The following is a 23,828-nucleotide window of genomic DNA, read 5'->3' as shown; positions in this document are numbered from 1 at the left end:
AACAGCCGCGTCCAAACGTCCTGCACAGTTCACCAGTTTCTTTTTTTTCGTATGGTACATCTATATCTTATAGAGAGAAACGATGTCATTCTCCGCTTTTCATACGAAGTACGAAAGCCCGGACAGTGAGAGATTGGTGGTTCGATTCCCCACTGAGGAATGTGAATTTTCTTTCCCAACAACATCTCGATCTCCACTTGGTTATCCAGGCTGTCGTACTTCGTATGAAAAGCGTAGAGTGACATCGTTTCTCTCTATATGTCGCCATCTGGGTTCTAACGTCGTAAGGGCTATTAGCTGAGCTAGGAGGCTGTCCATGCGCAGTCCCGTTCATACATATGCTCTAAGGATTGAAAATGTGTCCTCTGTAGTTCAATGGTTAGAACACTCGCCCGGACAGTAAAAGGTTGGTGTGTCCGAGTGGCGCAGTGGTAAAGATGCTCGTCTTCCACTATGAAGGTTACCGTCAAGGTCCATGGTTTCGAATCCGGGCATAGAACATTAGAAGCAAGTTCTTTACCTACCGAGCCTAGGGCGACCCCCGATGGATGGAGCCTTCATTTCTCACCCAACTCCACTGGTTGGAAATTGCCGTATGGCGATATATGACCGGAGTTGGTGTGCGGTGTAGTAGTAGTGAGAGATTGGTGGTTCGATTCCCCACAGAGGAATGTGAATTTTCTTTCCGAACAACATCTCGATCTCCGCTTGCTTATCTAGGCTTTCGTACTTCATCTATATCTTGTTTGGTTCCGCACTTCTTCCCAATAAACTATTTGATCCTCATTATTTTTAGGGTAGTGTCTGTACTTCGCTATAGCCTGTGAGTGACGCAAATGACGTAAATCGAACGCAATATCGAAATATCCGCTGACATGGTTTTGACAGGCGACAATTCGATGGTAAAAGGGGCAAAAAATAAATTTATCCGAATTCCAGAGTGAAGAAAACTATTGTGTGTTTGGAGGTGTCTGTCCTTTTTTTTTTCCTGTTTTTGTTGTTGTCGGGAATGTAATTCGCTTAATGGACTTGTCACATCCACTGGACGTGAAGGGCACGCACATACCATCCGTGTAAAGAATTCCTTTGTCCACCTAAAAAAAAAACCTCTGCACTTGTTCTCTCTTCTGTACAAAACAAACATAACAAAAGCAAGGACTTGTTTAAGAAGTCTTTTAAATTCCGACGACATTTTTATTTATTTTTTTCCCTCGTTTCCGCCATAAATCGTGGAGAAAAACAAAATTATTTTTTCTACCAAAAGACAAGCTCCGAAGGGCGTAAAATAGAAAATCGGATTAAAGTTTGCACGAAATATAGGAACTCTCATCGATTTGTTTTCGGTCTAAACTCAGGGGTGGCCAATCCTCGAGGGGATTTTGTGAGGCCCGTGGCAAGATGAAAAAATGAACTATTATATTTTTGATATTAGTTCTCCGATTGAGACGAAATTGCGATTATAATGCAGGGAGAAAAAATATTTCTGATTTGGCACAATTTGTATTTCGAAGACACGAACACAAAACTTCTTCAAACACACAGGTCACATGATTGATTTCAACGACCTACTGTGGGAGAGAGTTATGGGAGTAACAGTAGCAAATTTTCTTCTGCAATGATGGTCAGTGATGGTAATCTCGACAAGCAGATTAGGCCAAGCCGATGAGTTGCCGAGAACCTTGGAAGAATCAGATGTGTGTCACCCTCAAAAGTTTTTCCAAGTCGTTTTGTGTGAATTGGCGGAGTAGATCACCCGACTTTGACTAAATTTCTGGAAAAATTCTATCCAGCAAGGAGCTGGAAGAGCACCCCGGCCCAACTTATTTACTAACGTACATTAAACATTAACTACACTTTGCTTACTACCTCGTCTGTAATCCCACCATCATCCCTTAGCGCTGGGCAAGGGGGCAAAACTTCGAATCTGGTCTGGTAAGAAATTGTAGTCAGCACTCTGCAGCTATTTTAGCAGTTTCCCACATCCAGTATGACTGGTGTCTTATGTGCCGGAGTTTTTTTCCCTTAGTGCATGCGGCTTACATGCCGGAGGTTTGTCCCGTGGCACTGCGTCTGACCATTATGTTGGCTCGCGAACACAGAGAAGTTAGCCACCCCTGCTCTATCTCAAAGCAACATGTTATCTTGTATATACAGGGTAAGCGGGGTGTGTCCGGTCCTTCAATGTTCAATGTATATACAGGGTGTCCTGTAAGTGCTAATGCGACCTTTATCTCATCAACAGCGTGTCGTACAGGTACGATTCCAATTTAAAAAATGCTCAAAATTTGTTAACAAATTTCCCTGTATAAATTTTGAGAGTAAAAATACAGTGTTCTGTATTTTTACGATCCCTCTGACTTCTAACTTCCAATTAGAAAACTGTTGCCGTGTATCTACTGAGGCCAACAGAAAAAAATTCTTTATGTCTAAATGCAATATTCGATAAGATAATGTCAAAAATCGGAGAAAAGTTGTGAAAGAGCAGAAAAAAATAAGCTTGAGTCATCTAGAACTCAGCCGCCGTAATTGAGTTGCGTGGAGCTATACCGTGGACCACTTTGGTGCTTCGGGACTGCGCCGCATTTCACTTAAAAATTATCAAGTTATAATCAAGTTTGACGATCAGAGTACTGTATAACGCTGATTTTACGTGGAAACGACGCTAAAATACGTCTATAAACGTTATACATTTTTATAAAACTCTACATTTTTCCGAATTACCATGACCAGGTCTCTTCAGAATGTCATCCATCAAAGGAATATTCCGAATCGATTCTTTCCTGGCGAAACGTCCACAAAATTTTGATAAATACTACATTTGAAAATCCAGAATATTTTCGCCCCGTTCCTAGGAGCCTTCTTCAATTCAAATCCGAAAGAAGAATGTCAATTACAATGGGGGGAAAAACAATGCGGAGATTCCATTTCTCTTCGGGCTTATTTCGTTCCAATGTTGCTTATTCTATTTTCTTATAAGGAAAGGGATCTTCAAGAAGGTGAGAAAAGAAGAAAAAGACGATGAAACTGCATTTCGTAAGAAGATGAAAGGAAAATACTTTTCCCTTATATATAAGAGAGAGAGCTTATATATTGATCGATACAATGAAATGGAAGAACGAAAAATATTTCTTTTCCTTTAATTCCCGAGAAGAACTTTCGCGAAGAGAAACTGTTTCTCTTTGGAAGTTTTAAGAACTTGCTTTTGTTGCAAGAAGTTCTTCTTACACTTTTACACGTATAAAGACGACGTGACACTAAGCAGTATCTTATTATTATTATTATTTTTTTGCTTGCCTATACAACGCCTTCGGCTCGTTATCTGTGCGAGTAAGTTTTCTTCACTTTCTTACATGTATATATACGTGTATCCTCTTACCTATTGTATTTTTCTTCCTTCTTTTTTCAAGACGGAATTTCCTATTCTCTGAATCTTAAAAAATGTCTGCAATACAAGTTATTTCTTATTTTGAAGTAAAATATATCATCGGAAATTTCCAAAAAAAAAAAAAAAGCAAACCCGAATACCTATATACCGTGAAACCTCGCCACAACGATACTCGATATAACGATAATAAATCCCTCTGCAACGATTTTTTTCGAGTCTTGCTCGGAATTGCCTAGAGTCCAGTGTTTAACTCCTCTCGATGCAACGATACCCTTTACTACTATGTTTTTGAGATATTGTGAAACTTCTATAACGATAGTTTCCATATTCTACTCAAAATCACTTTAAATATATTCTTAAATTGCTGCCCAGGTTTTGTTCATTTCGAGGATAATTAATAGCACCGTTATATTTCGCACTATCTACACTTCGAAAGTGTTAATAAAGTTGACGTTAAGCTATTTCTTCTGTGTAGTACAAAAAAGTGTTGTGAAGGAAACTACTTTATAAAAGGAATGAAACAACGATGAATTTTATTGAAGAGTAGGTAAAGCTTTGCCTAATAATACTCAGAAAAATCACCAATGAAAACATGCAAATACAAGGAAAATACAAAAAATCCTTAGACATTTCGACATGCTATGGGTGTCGTCTTCAGAGGATAAAAAAAGCATGCCGAGACCGAGGATCCCACTTGGATTGATTACCAAATCTTAAATCTCGGTTGCTCAGCGGAACGAAAAAATATACGTCTGTCTAAGTCAAACGTCGTGACCAGAATAAAGTTGAGAACCTGCGTGTAAGTCTTCTAGAGCGTCCTGATTGACTGATTGTGAAATGGGGCTATTTGATTGGTCTATTCGAATTTTCGTACAATTCCTTCTCTTGATGAACTTAATGAGGGCACATATGTTCGGGCCTTCAGAAATAGAATTAGTGTAAACGACAATAAATCAACACCCCCGACCGCAGCGCCATGGCTTAAGTTCGTTACGAGCAGGAATTGTAAGAAAATTCAAATAGACCAATCAGATTTATCCATTTGACAAGCAGCCAATCAGCACGTTATAGAAGACTAATACGAAGGAGCTGAAATTCGCAAATCAGAGCTCAGAAAAAAAAAATTAGCCTAATTTGCCTAATTTTACTATCTTTTATCGGGGAGTGAAATACATTAAAGCTCTATTGCATAGGACCGGGGATCCAAAAAGTGTCCGTTAAGGAAGGTTCTACTGTATTAGTGTGTCTTTTAAGTTTGAAACAGATCTTTCACACTTTTTCATCTTTTAATGATGATCTCGCTTTGTTATACTTCAGAATTTATTTGGGGCCCTGAACCTTTGATAGGCAAGTTCAAAAATTATGATCTCAACATCAGAGCTGGAATTACTGCAGAACATTCCGTCTGAAAATAGGTCTTTGTTAGAAGTTTTGAAGGGGAAACGACAAATCCCCGATAACCCTTTAATTGGCTAGCATTGAAGTATCCAGAGAAGAAAATTTTTATATTGAGGAATTTTTAAACGTGCAAATGAAGGATTTGGGAAAAACGATACCAGTCACAATTTTCTTATTTCTTGTAAAACAGAAGAAAATTGTATTATCATCGTTCTTCCCTATTGGTTCTTATTTTCTAATGTGTTTTTAAGGGTACTATCATTGTTATCCCCCTTACTCATTCTAGATATCTATAGTACACCTTATAAACCGTCAAACCGAAAGATACCCAGGCCACATCGCCATGTGGCAATATCGGCTCATTGTCCTCACGGACTGGACACCTCTGGCAATTTATTCATAAAAAAAAGCATACATTACAAAATATACATTACAATCATAATCAAGTATAAAATCATAATCTAAGTATAAAATCATAATTTAAGTATAAAATCATAATTTAAGTATAAAATCATAATCTAAGTATAAAATCATAATTTAAGTATAAAATCAGTTGCGAGATCACAACCTACGTATACAATCGGAAATCAAGCATATAATCCTATATTCCACATTAAATCTTAATTCGAATATAAAATCCTAAATCGCATATTGAAATCAGATATAAAATTCATAATCGATTTCATCCTCAATTTAAATCGTTCGATTTCCACGATAATTATACTGTTCTTGTGCTATCAGTCAGTCTTCTTTATAGTTGATCAGTTTCGTTTTTGTTGGCGCAGTTTGTACTTTTGCTATTGGTTGATATGGCGTCTGTGGGATCACTTTGTCGTCTACCCATCTAATTATTTTCTTGACTTTATTTATTCTACTTTTGTTTTCAAAAATCTCTCTGATCCAGAGTATGGCATTTTTAGCAGCGGGCACAGCCATGTGCTTTAGATGTGCAGTTAATTTACATGTTGTCAAGTAATGGATGGGAGTGCCGATTTCACCACAAAGGCAATGATCTGTTCCTCGTTTTTTGAAGCGGTGAAGGTAATTTGGAAAAGGTCCGTGATTGGTTGTAAAAAATACAAGTTCTCTGCTCCAATTTTTTGCGTTGTATGAAACTTTTGGTACTATTTTGTGGACACTTCTTCCAGTTTTGGCGTCATTCCATCGGGTTTGCCATAGATTGAGTATTTCTTTCCTTGCCTTTTGTTGTAGATGATGGTAATAATATTTTAATTAATTGTGTGCCATTGATTGTCGCTGCTTTGGCTATTGCGTCTGCTTCTTCGTTCCCCCACTCACCCACGTGCTCTTTGATCCAAGATATGATAATTTGTGGGTTATAAACCAACACATATGGTACCATTGAATCATTTTCATCAGAAAAATGGATTCTCGTCGTTTTTCTCCCTGACTCTTCAAATGGTGTGCTCCGAATGCTATTACACGACAAAAAAAAAAAAAAAAAAACACGCGCACACACACACTGTATTTATATGGTTTACATAGATTTGAATATAGTTTAAAAATGTAATTTATTGTTTGCCACCTTACTTTTCTATCATTGATGAAGAATGCACAGCAATGTATCTCCTCCTTCCACATGACATTTCCCTCTAAACAGCAAGGGTCAAAAATCGTTCTTTCTCGGCTTGTCAAGGAATAGGAGACATGTTCACCTTTCAGTCATTGTGTTGGTAATTGAAAGAATTTCATGAACAGCTCACAAGTAAAAATCGAATGTTCAGGAGTTGCGTAGAAGCATTAATTTCGAAACGAGCTCAAAATATAAAATGTGAAAAATATAAGAAACTCATGTTCTCTCTCTCCCCTTTTCTTGAGAGCAACGCTGTCAATCAAAGGGTTAATATATTAAATCACGAAAGCATGACTAGAAATGACGGACATGCGAATCATACCAAACGCTATAAATCAATTTTTAGAAATGAATTACAATTTGGAAAAATGCGTTAAAATACTTTTCGCAATATAGTGCAAGTGGAAATGAGTATTTTTCATGCAAATCTTACCTGTAAGGCCATAGCCCAAGCCATCATATTTCTATGGCTTTCAGCTCTCAGAATATGATCTTTCCCTTCTGAACTGAAACCAGAAAATAAATATATTCAAATTATTCTCTCCAACATCAAACCTTTTTAGGTAACTTGCAATGTAACATTACGCCTATCAATAATTCATGACATCGTCAGCTATTTCTCGTCAGAATATGTCATTTGAATATCCCCACGAACACCCCCATTATGTAAAGCACCCGAACCTATTAAATTCCTCTCTTCGAGACACACATTTACCGGCCAATTACGCTTATTGATGAACCAGGAAAAGCTCTCTCGACTTTTCGCCCGAATCTTTTGTATTCCGCCGTCTAATCTAAATATATTAAACGAAAGGAGCCACATTCGATAGGACACTGACGTCAAGTTTGATAACAAAGTTTCCTAAAACTTAGATTGACTTTAAAACGGCTCTTATCCATTGTGTGTATATTCTTTTAGTTTTATTCTTTCTCAAAGAAAAGCGTTCTCGAGATCTGAGTGGAGATAATAAAGAAGAGAGAATTTTATATATATATATTTTTTTTCATAATTACCTGTAATTACTCAAAACGTTACAGTTTAGAAAAGCCAATTAACGTCAAAGCACGTCAACTCTTTCGGATCGTGCCTTATCGAAGAACTATCAGTTTTAGAATGCGAATTTTTTTGTATTTTTTTTTTTAATTTCACAAATACAAACATGTGTTACACGAATACAAGTATGTTGTACACAAATCTAGAAATGTGTTACACGGATACAAACATACAATACACACACAACAAAAACAAAAAAATGGATGCACACATATTACAAACAAACACTTTGTAGCCTCAAGGGACTGAAAATACCAATTATAATTTTTTTGTAGCTTTTTTTTTTTGTATTAAGGTATCTGACTACCTTTCTTGTCACTTTTCTTTAAAATGGTTCTGGAGTGAACTTTAAATACATTTTTTGATAGAAAGTGTCTCGAAATGGTGAAAACAGTGACAAATTTTGGTCTATCTATTATATTTTCTATGAAAAAGTCGTTTTTATGCCACATTTTAGGCAAAATTCATGTGATATTCGAAACACGATTGCAAAAAATTTTATTAATGAAATGCTTTGTGATTTTCACAGTGCATTTAGCTAGTAATGTTGCAGGTTATGAACTAAAATTTAAAGGATTGCACGATATGTTCATAAGTTACACTAAAATATGTTTAAGTACGTGTGAAATTTTTGAAATTTCATCCTTCATTTTGTCTATAAAACACTGTAATTCGAAAAGTATATGTGATAGACCTTAAATTTTGATTCATAACCTCAAAAATATATTGCAAAATATCACATTAAAATTTCGTAAGGATGCAATGAAACAATTTTTACAAATCATGTCAAGTAAAATGTCAAAAAAATAGCATTCTTCGTAAAACACGTTTAAAGACTTTATTCGCGTATTACTTGTATGTAGAAACGCAACACTGAAGTGAACGTAACTTTGATTCTAAGCATCATATAAACAAAACAAGGCCTGTTTTGGAATCACAACAAACAGGGCTTTTATAAAAAATAAAAAAAATTAAAATCCATATTTTTTCTTCCAAAATGACGCTTTCAACGTAGTCGGATACCTTAATGTCCTATAGAGAAATTGGTGACTAATTCTCTTGTACTGAAATAAGTTTAGTTATAAGCGTTGGGGCCGTTCAACGTGAGCAAAGTTTTAGCCATTTGGACCCCCCTTGTCAGCAAAGTTTCATCAGGTCTGGCCTCTAACGCATATTGGTGGGATCAGAGACATACGCGGGGAGGGGTTTGGGGGGCAGAGGGGCTCGTGGACCCTCCCAGACGATCAAAAATTTATTTTTTAAAGGAAAAAATGTTTGTTTTTTTTAAATAAAAATTTCGAAAGAAAAGATACCTAATAATAATAGATAAATGATAAATTTCTGCTAATTTCAATGTTATTTGAAGGCTTAGAACTCAAAATTTATCTTTAAGCAATTCATTGTGACCCACCGTCTGAACCATATATAGTAAACCCTTGGCCCGCGGGCCAAATGTGGCCCTGAGGGTTACCAGATGTGGCCTGCCTCAAACTTAATTTTGTAAAAATAAACAAGGCGGTACATTTAAAATTCGATTAAGTGACCCGTGGCACATTTTCAGATCACTCAAGTAGGCCCGTGGCATATTCACAGATCGCATAGATGACACGAAATGGATCCGTGACACATTTATAGTTCTCTTAAGGGACATGTGGCACAGTTTTAGAGCACTTACGCGGCTCCCAGTGCGGTTCTACATCATTCAAGTTACCCGCGGCCCATTCTCAAATTAGTTAAGTGATCCGCGGCATAATTACGGATCCCTTCAGTGATGCGTGGCACAGTTACACAAAAGTTAAGCGGCCCGGACACGTTTTCAGATCATTTGGATCCGCGAAACATTTATAGACATCACTAAAGTGGCTCTGTATCAATGGGGGAATGTTTGTTCAGGCACCCACAAACCAGCGAAAGGTTTTTTTTTTTGACACACCAAGTAAAAGTAGCACCTCCTAGTGATAGAAGGCCTCTGTGTAGGATGCCATTAGAAATGTTTCATATTTGTATAAAAGATAGTCGATGACGAAAGCATCATCCAAACCCCCGCCCCGTCATCAAAAGTCAGCAAATCGGGAACCCCCCCCCCCCCCACATCGATGGTCATGTATTATTTGAATAGCCCCTTATGTCCAATACAGTCGAATCCAATTTTAACGAATACCGTTATAGCGAAAATCTCGTTTTAATGAACACTTTTCTAATCCCCCAGATAAGTTTACATAGGAGCAATCCAAAAACCTGGAATTCTTTTATAACGAAAATTCGTTATAACAAAGTGATTCCTCCGGTGTTTTGGAGTTCGTTATAACGGGATTCGACTATATATTATGCAGTAATAAGTAAATATGTGTAGATGTTTCAATAAATCCGAACTGCTAAAGTGCGTGGCGGGGACAGCGCCACCAACATCCATCAAGACATGGCGCTGTCTCTATCACGAGTAGGATGAGCATGTGGAAGTAACAACTTTTCTGTACGCATCCTTCAAGGTTACCTGCAGCTCTTTTGCATCTCCAGATGTTGTCCTATATTGTGCATGGAATGAACCGTGCTGCATCATTCGGGTCTATTAGACTAGGAACGAAGTTTGCCTCGTTTGTTAGCATAGGTGGAAATAGACTTGGAAGTCTGGGGGGGGGGGGGCACGGTCATTATTGCTGGGGGGTTCACAATGACGATGATGTCAATTCATCTATATCCTTATATGCATATATGCATTAGATCAGTCGACTTCACCTTTGATGCTGGGGGGGGGTATTCCGCCCATGTTTATTAGATTTTTTTTTCTTTCTCCATTTTTTACCTTTGTTACGTTCGTGTCAATACGATCTGAAGAAGCAAATTCCTTAAAAAGTTGTATTTGTACATTAAATTTGAGGGTGAAATTTTTTCTTATTGGACTAGTACATCTGAATTTGAAAAAAAAAAAAAGATCTACTTAACATTATTGAAGCATGGAGTTTCCCAACCAGTGTTCCACGGAACCGTATGGGTCAATATGACTGCACTAGCGGTCCAGCGAGAAATAGTAATGAACGGCGGGGGGGGGGGGGTAGTTTTGGATAGCTCTCTGGACCGTGTTCTAGTTCATAAGGGTTTCACTCAAATATTATCATACACAATATATTTTACGATCTCCCTCTAGACCACTAATTTCATTTAAGAGAAAATGTTGAAAAACAAGCTAGCCAGAATGAGTTGAAAATAAATTTACAAGAATAGGCTATACCATAGTTTCCCACAACCTTTTTTGTCCCATCACCTTCTTCAGAATTTTTTTTCTCCCAGCGCAATCTTACCCATAGAATCCTATGCTATACCTGTAGCTTCTACCGCTCCCCTAGAACATTCGATCGCCCTCCAGGGGGCGTTAACGCCCACGTTGGGAATCACTGCTCTGTACGAAGGTTTTCAACAGCTGGCTGATGCGAAGATATATTTTGGAAAGCGAGAAAATTCAACTGCCCCTGGGGAATCGAACCGACGTCCTTTCACTGTCCGGTTGAACGCCTAGATCATTAAACTACAGAGGGAACGGATATCTCAATCTTTCCTTGGAGCCCGTGTGAACTGAACGGGACCGTACATGGACGGTCACCTAACTCGGGCCAAAGCTCACAATTGCTGACAATGCCACCAGATAATCACTTATCCGAAGATGATGTCTCTCTCCGCTATCCATATAAAGGTTTTTAACAGCTGGCTGATGCGAAGATATATGTATTTTGGAAAGCAAGTCTCTCACATCTTCGTATAGGCGCTATTTCTGTTAGTACAGTGCCACCTATCGGTGAATTCAACGCGAAAAACTTTCTCGTAGAATGGAAAAGCCCATTCCTACACTATTCATGGTACCTACGGCATTCAAAGCCTTTGTTTGGAAATTATGAAACAGAGTATTCAGCAGCTCAAGAAAAACTTCCATACTATTTGTTTGAGCACGCGTTTAATTCAAAGGAATTTGTTGTTTCCTCAGTTCCCACAACACTTACTTGTACACAAAATAACAATAAAAACTAAGAATTATTTGTGCCTCACAAATGTTCAGTAAGTGAAACACAATAATTACAGAAAATCGATGACTATAGTTCGTTTCAGGTTAACTTTGCAGTGAAAGGGAAGCTACGAGGGAACCGCATCACACGTTGCTATGACAACGAAAGCCTTTCAACCAATGTATCGATGCGCAGTCGAGGTAAGGTATAGCTGATTCTCGCCAATCTCACTGAGAAAAATCTTTTTTTTACGCATAATGGTGATCATTTTTTTTTTCTATTTTAAAATTCTTAAACGAATAAAGATCGATTCAGAACACTATTTTTTCAGTATTCATTTTCAATCATTCAAAAAATTGAAATATTCTGCATAAATGATCATCGTAAGCCTCTGATATATGGGAACTATATTTTGCGGCGAAGGAATACACTCTCTACCTTTCTCTGCACTGCAAAGTTAACCTGAAACGGACTATAATTGATTCGAGTTGCATTGTGATATATGTATATTTAAATGTTGACTTCATTCCTTTCATTGACTAGAATGTAAATAAGTAATTTTTTTTTTCTCAGAATCGAATTCCTCTACTACAACATTTTAGTGAATTCACATTCGTGAAATCTGTTATAACGCAATTTCGTCAAAACGATGTGATTTCTTCAGTCCCTTGTAGTTCGTTAAACGGGAGAGACTGCGACTGTATTAAAATTAAACAACTTCATTTGAAGATACGTTAATTGCGTAGATTAAAAAAAAATTTTGTCTCGTGAATGCACACATCATCTATCAGCAGAATAAACTGCTAAATTTGGAAAAAAAAATTTCATGTTTTTCTTTCTTATAAAAAGGACGGATGTGTATTCGAATGCATTTCGAATGCATATTTACACAGATGCCATCAACAGATTGATGTATAGGCCAGTGATTCAATTGGGCGTTAACGCCCCCCCCCCCCTTAGGGGCGATGGAAAGTTCCAGGGGGCCGGTAGAAGCTACGGGTATAACATATGATCCTATGGGTTGGATTGCGTTGGAGGCGATGGGAGGAAAAAAATTCTGAAGAAGGGGGCGATGTGTGGGGGACAAAAAGGTTGGGAAAAGCCATAGTATAAACCAGTTATTCCCAACGTGAGCGTTAACGCCCCCTTGGGGGCGATGGAATTTTCCAGGGGCGGTAGAAGGTGTGGGTGTAACATAGGGTTAGATTGCGTTGGGGAGCGATGGGAGAAAAAATTTCTGAAGGAAAGGATGGGACAATGAGGTTGGGAAACTATGCTATAGACCACGGCTGGCCAACCCGTGACACGCCATGGTATCAGAAGTGGCACGCAGTTAAAATTGGTAGAGTGGTATGAGCGTCGTAAATAATCGCGATTGTGGCACGGCTTGGAAAAAGGTTGGCCACCGCTGCTATACAACCCCTGGGATGCGATCACCAATTTTTACGGCCAAATAACGATTTCTCCCTGTATAATGAAGGTAGGTTGTTCACCCCTGCAATTTCTCCCACTGGCCGAACTGCCGAAGATCTACGAGCATGCTGAAGTATTTGCAGGCAGAATGTGTGAGAAAAACGTATTCGTCATGCCATTAGAGTTCTGCGACACAGGGTGCTTTTAATTAAACTGACATTAGTCAAAGTCGTCTGCAGCTCGACCTAACAACCAGAATGACACCGAACTTGCCAGGGTGGACTAAATACATGAAATTATTCAGTGAAAAAGAAGTTCCGGAACTCACCGATAGAGCGAAATGTAGCACTGTGCAGTGTGAAAATGAATTACAAAGAATAAACAAATGAATAACTGAAACGACCATTACGCTTTATTCACCGAATTCATCTCGGTATCCAAATCTTGGGAACAAAGTGGTGCGGAAGTTTCTTTGAACCGTAATCACAAGTCTTGTTTGAAAATCCCAACCTATTCACTGTGCAGTTCGCTCTTTCACTGAGCGAGTCATTTTTGGAAAAACTCTGCATAGGAAGGCGATATTTTCAAATTACATTGCATTGTGCTCAGCAACTAGCTCCAAACAAACTTGCCAAAATGCAAAATAACTCATTTTTTGATCCTGAAAAATATGGTTTGCAAATTTCTTTGAGCTGTGACACCTACTACACCAGCTTTGGGGTCATTCAATTATTACGTCAGCATTGGGGGGGGGGTGGAGAAGAAGGGTTTCGGATTTGCTGACTTTTGATGACAAGGGGGGGGGGGGTTGAAGGTTGCTTACGTCATCAACCACCCCTTCTTGAAGATATGAAATATTCTAAGCTGCTGACGAAATTTTGCTGACAGGGGGAGGGGCATCAGTGTTCTGCTGATAAGGGGGGGGGGGAGGTCAAAAATGACTGAAAATCTGCTTACGTAATACTTGAACGGCCCCTTTACGGTAATTACCTTCACATTACACCTATTACAGTAAAACCTCTCTTTTGTCGACACCGGTAGGACAAAAAATCCGTCCTTAAAAGAGGGGTGACCGTTAATCAGGGGTTTGAAATGAATACCTTTATTATTCACGGGGGGGGGGGATTATAGTTTGACCGTAAAAGAAGTGTGACGCATCCGAGGGGTGTCCGTTAAGAAGGTTTTTGCATCGGTATAATCGGCAATATGGTGATAATAACAAAATATGGTGAGACTGGAAGTATATATATTGTGTTATGTGTATTTATGCGTACCAATAGTGGTCAAGTTGGAACCTCCTTGGCAGACCGTATTCGGCCACAGATATAGTACATATAACCATAGATCGCGCATGCAGGGTTGCTTTTTGTTTCCTACACCTAACCACGTGACGAGTGGTGAGAAGAAATTCCTTGTTATTCCAAAATGGCCACTCCTTGGGTGGACACCGTAAGTGTTTGAGAAATCGCTCGATATGCCGGAATCCTGCTGTGCTATTGCAGGATTACTATGTATCATTTATTAAAGGTGATTAAAGGTGAAAATTTATTTATAAAAGGTGACGATTACCTTTCACAGACGAGTTAAATTTCCTTTTTGTATTAATATTTATTACTTGCATATTTGATTCCGCGCAGGGTCCCACCCATAGAGGATTGGCGCACAATTTCGTTTTCCGATGAAGCGTTTTTTTGCTTTGTTATGTGTTAAAGTACATTATTTAGATGGATAAAAATGTTTATTGTCATTGTATTAAATTGCTATTGATTTAAAATGAATATATTTTACGATTAACATTTTTTAAAATTGATAATTTTGTGTCTTTGAATGAGAAATATGTTTGGCGTGCAAAGTTGGCGAGATTTTAATGGTTTGTCAGATGTTTATATTCTGGGTATGGAATGTCCATGAAAAAAATTAAATTTTGAGCTCTTAGGGCAAATTCATAGCCATGGCTCACCCAATTTTTTTTTTGTTTATGTTCTGGCCATAGCCCTTCGGGCTCCAGAAAAGTCTGGTGTAGGACCCATAGTTGAGCGTCTCATGCCCCCCCCCCCCCTGCCCCAAGCCAACCAAAAATCAGAAAAAGAAGTTGATATTTCGATTAAGAAATTTGAAACATCGAAAAGACCTATGTACTATTTTGAAAAAAATTCTGTTAATTTAAATGCATTTTGAAGGGTGGTAACTCTCTCAAAATTTCTGAGGAAGGAAATTTCTATATCCTTCCCAAAGGCCGATCCTGCGTACGCCCCTGTGTATTATAAACCACGAAAAAAAATGAAAAATAAGAAGGAAATTTGATACTTTTCTACCGGACACTTTCGTGGGCCGGATGGAACCTATCCGACGGGTCGCATTTGAGCCGCGGTCAGAGATTGGGCATCCTGCCCAGTCGAAATAATCAGATATTTCAGACAGAAATAGCTCGTCAACATTTCACTGATATATCAGTCTTTCGGGCATGGGCGTATGCCATCAATAACGCCCATAGCTGACACTCTCAGGGAATGAGCATGAGATTGCCTACAATAATTTCCTGGCGTGTGAGTAAATATTATAATAGCTGAATATTCATTTAGGTACTTAATAAATGAAACTCAAACATATTTTTGTTAAGCATTGAATCAGTATCCGTTTTTCGATTAAAAAAACCTAGTATACGTATAAAAATGTGTAAGAAATTGTTTTTAATGGACCTTAAAACAATTCTCGTGAATATTAACATGAGCATAATTCATGCGAAGAGCCAGTTTAACTACAGGGATTAAATGTTTTTTGGCACACGAATGTACACACCATTTCTCTGCAAATTAAACAACAGATAAACTAATTAAAATTTATATTTATCTTCGTCGTATTGAAGATTAAAGAAGCTTTCGATTCTCGATACATATGTATTTAGAGAGATGTCACAACATTAATAGAGGGTATTTGTTTCAGAGGGAATTTTTTCAATCTCCAATGCAATCATAATTTTATTATTAACTATTATTTATATTAAAATATATATTATTCATTATTTTGAAGCTTGCAGCGATTGGCGATCCCAATCACATTATTGGGAGAACACGGAAGGCAAATTTGATAAAAATCTGAATTTTTAATGTAATCTTATAATATAATATAATTGTATTCAAATATATTATATGTTATATACTAAGCATGGAACTCATTTTTTATTGGAATAAATTCTATAGAATGGAGGCCGAGAGACGTTATTGAATGTAGGCTTTCAGTTGAATAAATCTAAATAATTTATAATGCTCTTTCATCAGAGATGGCACTAATTCAACATAATACAGAAAATCGATTTTTGTTTCACTTTTTTCCGTAACATGAAAGTTTTATGTTTATTTTTTGGTAATATATTATTCAGATATTCCGATGAACAACCCCATTATGCTATATATTAAAAACTTCTCTTTCAGCAAATATTTAACGGCCAGTTACGTTTATTGATGAACTAGGGAAAGCCCTTGAGACCTCTTTTCACCTGAATCTATTCTGAATTATATCAGGAAATGCGACGGATTCCATAGGATATTTACGGCAAGTTCGATACAAAATATACTGTGTGTATTTAATATACTGTGTGTATTGTGTTCCAATTTTCCTAATACTTGGTTTAACTCTGAAGCAGCTCTCGTCCACTTTCATTCTGAATACAAATGATGAGAGATGTTATCAATAGATGTATAAACGGATGACATATTTGTAATTGACGGACTTTGAAATCTCAATCGCAGTGACATCATTGTTACCTTCATGCTTACGTTATTGGCAATACCAACCACATAATTCGGACAAGGCATTAAAAATAACATTTAACACATATATTTAACTTTTTTATTTAGTCTTATATTAAATTATTTTTCGTACCAAGCAAAAAAACTCAAACTCTCACATAAATTTATCTTTTATTTAATTGACTTTTATAAAATAGAACCCGAAAGAGTTCTCTGGAATATAATGTCTTACTTTGAATAAATCTAAAATTTTGAATAATTGAAGAATGCGTTTCACCAGTAGATGACGCTAATTCAACATAATGAACCGATTTTTTTTCTACTTTTTGCGTAAATTGAAAGTATTATGCTTTTTTTTTTGGTAATATATTATTCAAATATTCCGATGAACAACCTCATTATGCTGAGCACAGAGACTATTAAACTTCTCTTCCAACAAATATTTTACGGACCATTGCGTTTATTGAAGAACTAGGGAAGAACTCTCAACACTATTCATCTGAATACAGTAGGGCTATATTCCATTCAGTCTTAAATACAGGGTGATTATAAAAAGTTCGAATACTCTGAATTTTTTCTTTCTCAACAACTACTTATCCGAATGCTGTCAAATTTTTAGGATGTCTTATTAAGACTATGGGAGAGAGAGAGATTTATGGATAAAAACAATAAAAAGTTCAATTTTCTACCACCAGGTGCAAACATGGCGCTTTTTTGTTGAATTTTCCATTTTTCAATAAAAAATTGTTTCAGTATATTGACATAGCTCAGACCAATGTAGCACCTGTCAGTATTTTGATACTTTTCCAACCTATCTAGCACCTGTCAGTATTTTGACACTTCTCCGACCTATGTAGGTTCCGTTCTGGTAGACGTATTCCATTGAAACTTGATATATACGCTATATGGACCATGATAAAATGTAAAATGGAATAAAAAAAAGCACCACTTTCTCACCTGGTTGGCGAAAATTGAATTGTATTCTTTTATTTCTCATATACATCTCTTCCCCCACGATCTCAATAAAATATCCTAAAAATTTGGCTTTATTCGGATAAGCAATTTTCAATATAAAAACTACTCAGAGAAAGGGAACTTCAATTATAATCATCCTGTATATAAGGGAAGGAGCCGCATTTCGGGCGATAAGTTATTTACGACAAGAATGCGATATACATAATACGGTTTTCTAATACTTAGTTTAACTTTGAAGCAGCTTCTCGTCCATTATGTATGAGATCCTTCAGACGGAATTTTCCATCTCAATCGTGGTGATTTATAAATATCTCAATGTTTTCTGTGACTGGCGATACCAATCACACATTAATCGACATTCATTCACTACAGAGTAAAGGGTCAACAAAATTAAAACTCTAATTTTAATGGCATCCTATATTCAAATAACGATTTTATTTTACCAAGCAAAACACGTAAACTCTCGCATTATTTTTACAACGTAATCATGTCCAAAAATCATGACGAAATATTTTCGAAAATTTAAACGTCTTAAAATAAGTTTATTTTATTCTTTTAGCGTTTTATTACCTAAAACGCTACGCAACTCTAGCTGTACTACTTATCATCCATGTTCACTCACTAGTCAAAGCACACAAGTAAGAAATGCAGGGTGTCTGGAAAACGAAACTCGAGCATTAAAATTGAAAATCTTAGAAGAAATAAATATTAAAAAAACACACATTTTTTTTTCATAACTGTGTGCAGATAGCCCTGTACAATACGGTACAAGTCTTGAATCATTACACTTCACTCGTAGTTCGAAATGTAGATGGCAGCACTGTAACAAGAATTACGCAGAAAGAAACTTCGCAGGTTCATAACACACACACGCACGAATTCGTTAGACGTTCCGCGGAGGAATATCGGCGAGTTGCATGAGTGGTGCAGTAGTAGTAGACATCCGTGTATAATTTTAATTGAAACATTGAAATGTTTGACGAACTCATATAGTTCCAGATTTTGATGATAGGAAAAGCCCTACAACCTTTCATTGGTTGTCAAACACGGGTTGATGTACACGCTGCATATGCAACACACATACATGCATGAGCACTGACGTATCTTGATCAGAAAGTTAGTTTCTCAAAAAAAAAAAAACTCGATAAATGCCGAGTTGATTATGCACATGTGAATAGTATGCAAGCAAGGTCATCGATCGAATAAATTTTGATTGAAGTTTGAAAACGGAGGTGGGGGTCATCAATAAATTTCTTCTCAAATTCGCGCTTCAAAAAAATTGGGAACCACAGAAATAGTGAAAGCTCTCAAGACTTTTCACCTGAATCTGATTTAAATACGGGTTTTCTTATTTCAGGGAAGACGACGCATTCAATAGAATGTTCTCAGGTCAAGTTCAATATAATACCGTTTCCTAATACTTTGTTTAACTTTGAACTTTAAAGCAGCTCTCGTCCATAATGTATAATCCTTTAGTAAGGATAAAGTTTTCTTTGAGTGAGCGTTTTCAATATAACAGGGCAGAGGTAATAAATAATTCTTTCAAAAAATTTTTATAGCTACTTATAATTAATGAGAACTTTACGCTTCAGAAGAGCAAACAGAAGTAAATTAAGGTCTTCAGAACGAGGCTTGTTGAGGAATTCAAGCAGTTGCAAGAATTGTGGCATTCACTTGATAGTTTCTATTTCCAACTTATACAATGGAGAGCCAAAAAATTATGTTTCCAATTTCATTATTTAGAATATTATTTATTTTATTACTGTATTTTGAAAGACTGTGAAAAGTAAAAGGCCGCTGCGAATTGAAGTGCAATAATGTATTTCACAAGAAACATATTCATGTGTGACGAGGTGACCAATATTTCATTCAGAGAAGTGCAGGAAATTTGAATACGGCAAAAAACGAGACAACAGTTATGCATTTACGGAACATTTTCTCAGCCATGTTCATATGAACAATGAAAACACGTGTTATAATGGCCAATGATTGTAACGAAATGAATGGTTTTCCTTTCATCCTCGCGTCGAAAAAGCGGCGTCCGAACAGTCGGCGTTCAAAATGGTACAAGTATCTCGCGTCCAATGAACTGCGTCCAAACAGTCGTGTCCAAACGTAATGTACCGGACATTTTGGTAGATGATGTATTGTGTTGGTGAAGTTGTTTTTAACTCATCATGGATCATCGGCTAAAGCTTTATGAACGTTTCAGACACAGATTCAATCACTTCTACCGGAATTGTTCTTCACGCCTTCTATCGAAAAAAATTTGAACTAATTTTTTTTCCATACCAAAAGAACTCCCTCCCTCATTCGTGAGAATACCTTTTCCGCGAACCGCATTCTAGTACAATTCCTTCAATTTACCGTTGAATCCTGTTTTAACACAAATACCGTTATAGCGAAAATCTCATTTTAACGAGCACTGTTTTTAAATATCCCAGATAAGTTTACATGGGAACAATCCAAATACCTGGAATTTCTTTATAACGAAATTTTTCGTTAAAACAAAGTGATTCCTCTGGTCTCTTGGAGTTCGTTACAGCGGGATTCAACTGTAATTTAGTGAATGACCGGATATAACGATCATTTTCGCTGAAAACGAGCTCCTCTTTATAAGCAGTTCGGACCGTGTGAATAAAAAATGCATTAATTAATTTTTAATACTTTGGGGAAAGAATGAGAAAATTCTCACTGTCAAAGTTACTACAAAGAGGAAAAATATTTCATACGTCAAAAAAAAACATCGAAAAAAAAAAAATAGTACCCAAATCCTGAAATTTCATTTTTGTCACAATAAACCGGATTAAGTGGATTTAACGCGCATTTTCACTGAAGACGAGCTCCTCCTTATAAGCGGGTCGGAATGTATTAAAAATATTGTATTAGTTAATCATTAACGATATTAATTTTTGATGAAAAACAAGACTGTCATTGATCGGATCAAGAAAACATTGGGGTTTATAATGAAGCCTAAAATTCGTTTCCATAAATATTTGTTATGAAAAGATCGGTATAATTAAGGAGATTGAATATTTCCTAATCCTAAATATGACACAGTTTCCTGTGGGTTCCGACTGAAATTGGCAAACAGTGAAAACCCCTGAGTCATTTCTTAGCCATCCTGGACTAGTAGTGCGATTTTCGCCATGGTTGTATATGTTTCATTTTTAAACTACTTAGAGTTTAATATTACCCATATTGGGTTATTTATCTAGGGGGAAAAGAAAGCTTAAGTAGGCTGGAGAGGAAATAAAAAGCAGAAAGTGTCACTCAACAGGGCAGTGACAGAATGTCACTTCATCAGCCTGTTAGGACGTCATTTAGTTATAATTAATGCTATTGTTTTAACATTAATCATTAATCATATATATATAATGCATATATTACCTACTCTCATTTTTATGTTTAGCGTCAACTATATATCATATATGCGATTATATGTTATTAAATGCAGTTAATTATGATTATTTGATTAAATATATATTATCTACAAAATTTGATATTTTGCAGTTGGTCTAATTATTTACACTATATATAGTTGCTTATATACATTTTTCACAATCCCGGTATTTCCGGTCTTTTCATAACCAGAAAGTTTTTGGGTCTGGAAAAAGCTGATATCTGATCTTTTGGGTAAGTGGATATTTCCCTAAGATGTTGGTATTTTGACTCTTCAAGTGGAATATTTCCAGATTGCAGATGAACACATCATTTCTCTATAAGTTAAATACCAGATGAATCAATTAAATGATATAATACTTTCCTCTACAATATTTAGGATTATCGATTTTGGAGGGAAAATCGTTAATTAGTATAGAAGCTTCCCAAACTTTTCGTTCCACATCGCCCCCCTTCTTCAGAATTTTTTTCCTTTCATCACCCCCCTCCCTCAACTCAACTGAACCCATACGATCCTACGTTAAATCCTTAACTTCTATCGCCCCCTTGGACCATTCCATCGCCCACCAGGGGGTGGTATTGCCCACTTTGTGAAACACTGGCATAGAGTTTCCCCTTATTTACATAGACTGGTGCCTTCTTTGCTGTTGTATAGACAAACGCTAATTGACCGCATATCATAACCGTATTTTCTGTGATTGGTTAGTTATGTATTATCGAACAACGTCTAACATATCGCGATAGAAGTTACGGATTTAACATAGGATCCTATGGGTTCAGTTGAGTTTGGGAAGGGGGGGGGGGCATGAAAGAAAAAAATTTCTGAAGAGGGGGGGGCAATCTCCTTAATCGAACAATGCATAGGTAACAAGTTCTGGGCAACTAACAGACAGAATTTAATATTTTTCTCGCTGCCTAGCAACTTACAAACTGCCCTTAGGGGTCATTCAAGTATTACGTTAGCATCGATGGAAGGGGGGTTTCCGATTTGCTTATTTTTGATGACGGGGGAGGGTAAGTTGGATGATGCTTACGTCATCAACCACCCCCTTTATGAAAATATGAAATATTCTTAATGGCATCCCCTGAAATGTGGTTTGTGGGCACCTGCACTAACAATCTCCCTATTGATAAGTCTCCTAGAGAGCCACTTTAGTGATCTCTAAATGTTCCGTGGATACTTCAAGTGATCTAGAAATGTGTTTGGGCCGCTCAAGTACGCTCGAACTGCACCACGCATCATTCCAGTGATCCGTAATTATGCCTCGGATTACTTAAGTAATATGGGAATGTGCCGGGGGTAACTTGGGTGATGTAGCGCCGCACTGGGGGGGGGGGGGGGGTCGATTAAGTGCTCTAAAACTGTGCCAACTGTCACTCAAGGGATTTCTAAATGTTCCATGGATCACTTAAGTGTTCTGGAACTGTGTCGCTGGTCACTTAAGTGATCTTTTAATGTGCAACAGGCATCTGAAAAATGTGTCACGGACCTACTTGGGTGATCTGAAAATGTGCTACGGGCCGCGAAATACTCTGGAACTGTGCCATGGGTGACCTAAGTCATCTGCAAATGTGCCACTTAGTTCATTTTTACAAAATTAGGTTTGAGGGGGTAGGCCACACCAGATAACCCCTCGGGTCGCATTTGGTACATGAGCCAAGGATTCATCATTATATGATGAATCCTTGTATCATTGTATCATTGTATCCGGGAGGGAGGGAGCAATCGTGATTTATCAGCATTCATATTTAATAAAAAATAATTATTTTTTAGAAATAATGAAAAATTCATATTTAGTGGGAAAATAATTGCGGAATTGATGAAAATTAATATTTGATAAGGAAATAATTTCAGAGTTAATGAAAATACATATTTAATGAAAAAAAAATTCCGAACCTAAGATATTCATATCCAATGAAAAAAAAATAAGTCACAAATTAATGAAATGCCATATTTAGTGAGCAATAATTTAAGCATCAATGAAAACAAAAACTCATATTTAACGAAAAAAATTATCTCGGAATGAATAAAATTCTCCAATAATGTTTGGCTTCCTATTTGCCTGGAAGCCCATGGGGCCCCTTTGGGTTAACACGTTGAGAGGATACTGTGAGGATCGAGATACCACAGTTTGACTAATTAACCATTGGGCTTCGTGCATTTTTCTTTTTCCCAGCTTTGTCAACACAAGCTTTAGCCCAGGTTAAAGGGCCTTGAGCTTCAGGTTATAGGACTTTCCAGGTTAAAGGGCTTTGGGCTTCAGGTTATAGGACTTTCCAGGTTGAAGGGCTTTGGGCTTCAGGTTATAGGACTTTCCAGGTTATGGGCTACCTCCACGTTTATTATGAGGAGGGGAAGATCACACAGGCTAATTTAAGATTTCAGAAGAGCACAGAGAGAATCTCTCCAACGAAATTTCAAATTTTTAGAACTCAAAAAGCGTTTCAAATTCACAGAAATAGGTTGAAACAGCATTTAAAGAATTTTTTAACGCTGCTCTGGAATCAAAGGTTCGCCAGTGAAATGCGTCAAGGAGAATTATATGGAATCACTCTGCATAACAAAAATGTAAAATTTCTGGTCGAGATTTTATTCATATAATAATTGACTTACTGTATCACAAGCTGGTGGTCTTGAGAATCATCATTAGACAGAGAAATCGCCGATTCTCCAATAAATATCGATCCCAGAGGCGTCCGCCATCTCTCTCTACACTCGTCTTCGGACCTGTAGTAATACAAACGGCATTGGCTCTCGTCTAAATAATAGAATTGTCTCTTCGAAGACTTGAGGCGACCGAATGCTGTCAAAATAAGAAAAATACGTTCATTTAGCATCAGAAACTTATTTTTTCATTAGAGA

General features: G+C 37.0%; 1 protein-coding gene across 1 annotated transcript in view; it reads right to left on the bottom strand.

The window, feature by feature from the left end:
• The window catches only part of LOC149084070 (uncharacterized), a 349,781-nt gene that overhangs the window by 223,519 nt on the left and 102,434 nt on the right, over positions 1–23,828 (bottom strand). The window contains exons 2-3 of the mRNA XM_089234421.1: positions 23,580–23,769; positions 6,811–6,883 (exon numbers count right to left, since the gene is read on the bottom strand). Of these exons, the coding sequence (XP_089090547.1) occupies positions 6,811–6,883; positions 23,580–23,769 (263 nt within the window). The remainder of the gene's footprint in view (positions 1–6,810; positions 6,884–23,579; positions 23,770–23,828) is intronic.

This window comes from Pholcus phalangioides, unplaced genomic scaffold (genome assembly GCF_987345545.1).
Source record: "Pholcus phalangioides strain wild (caught in Gottingen) unplaced genomic scaffold, Ppha-v1.0 ptg000008l_1, whole genome shotgun sequence".
In the NCBI taxonomy this organism is placed as follows: Eukaryota; Metazoa; Arthropoda; class Arachnida; order Araneae; family Pholcidae; genus Pholcus; species Pholcus phalangioides.
Note: the sequence above shows the minus strand (reverse complement) of the source record. Positions and strands in the feature narration are given on the sequence as shown.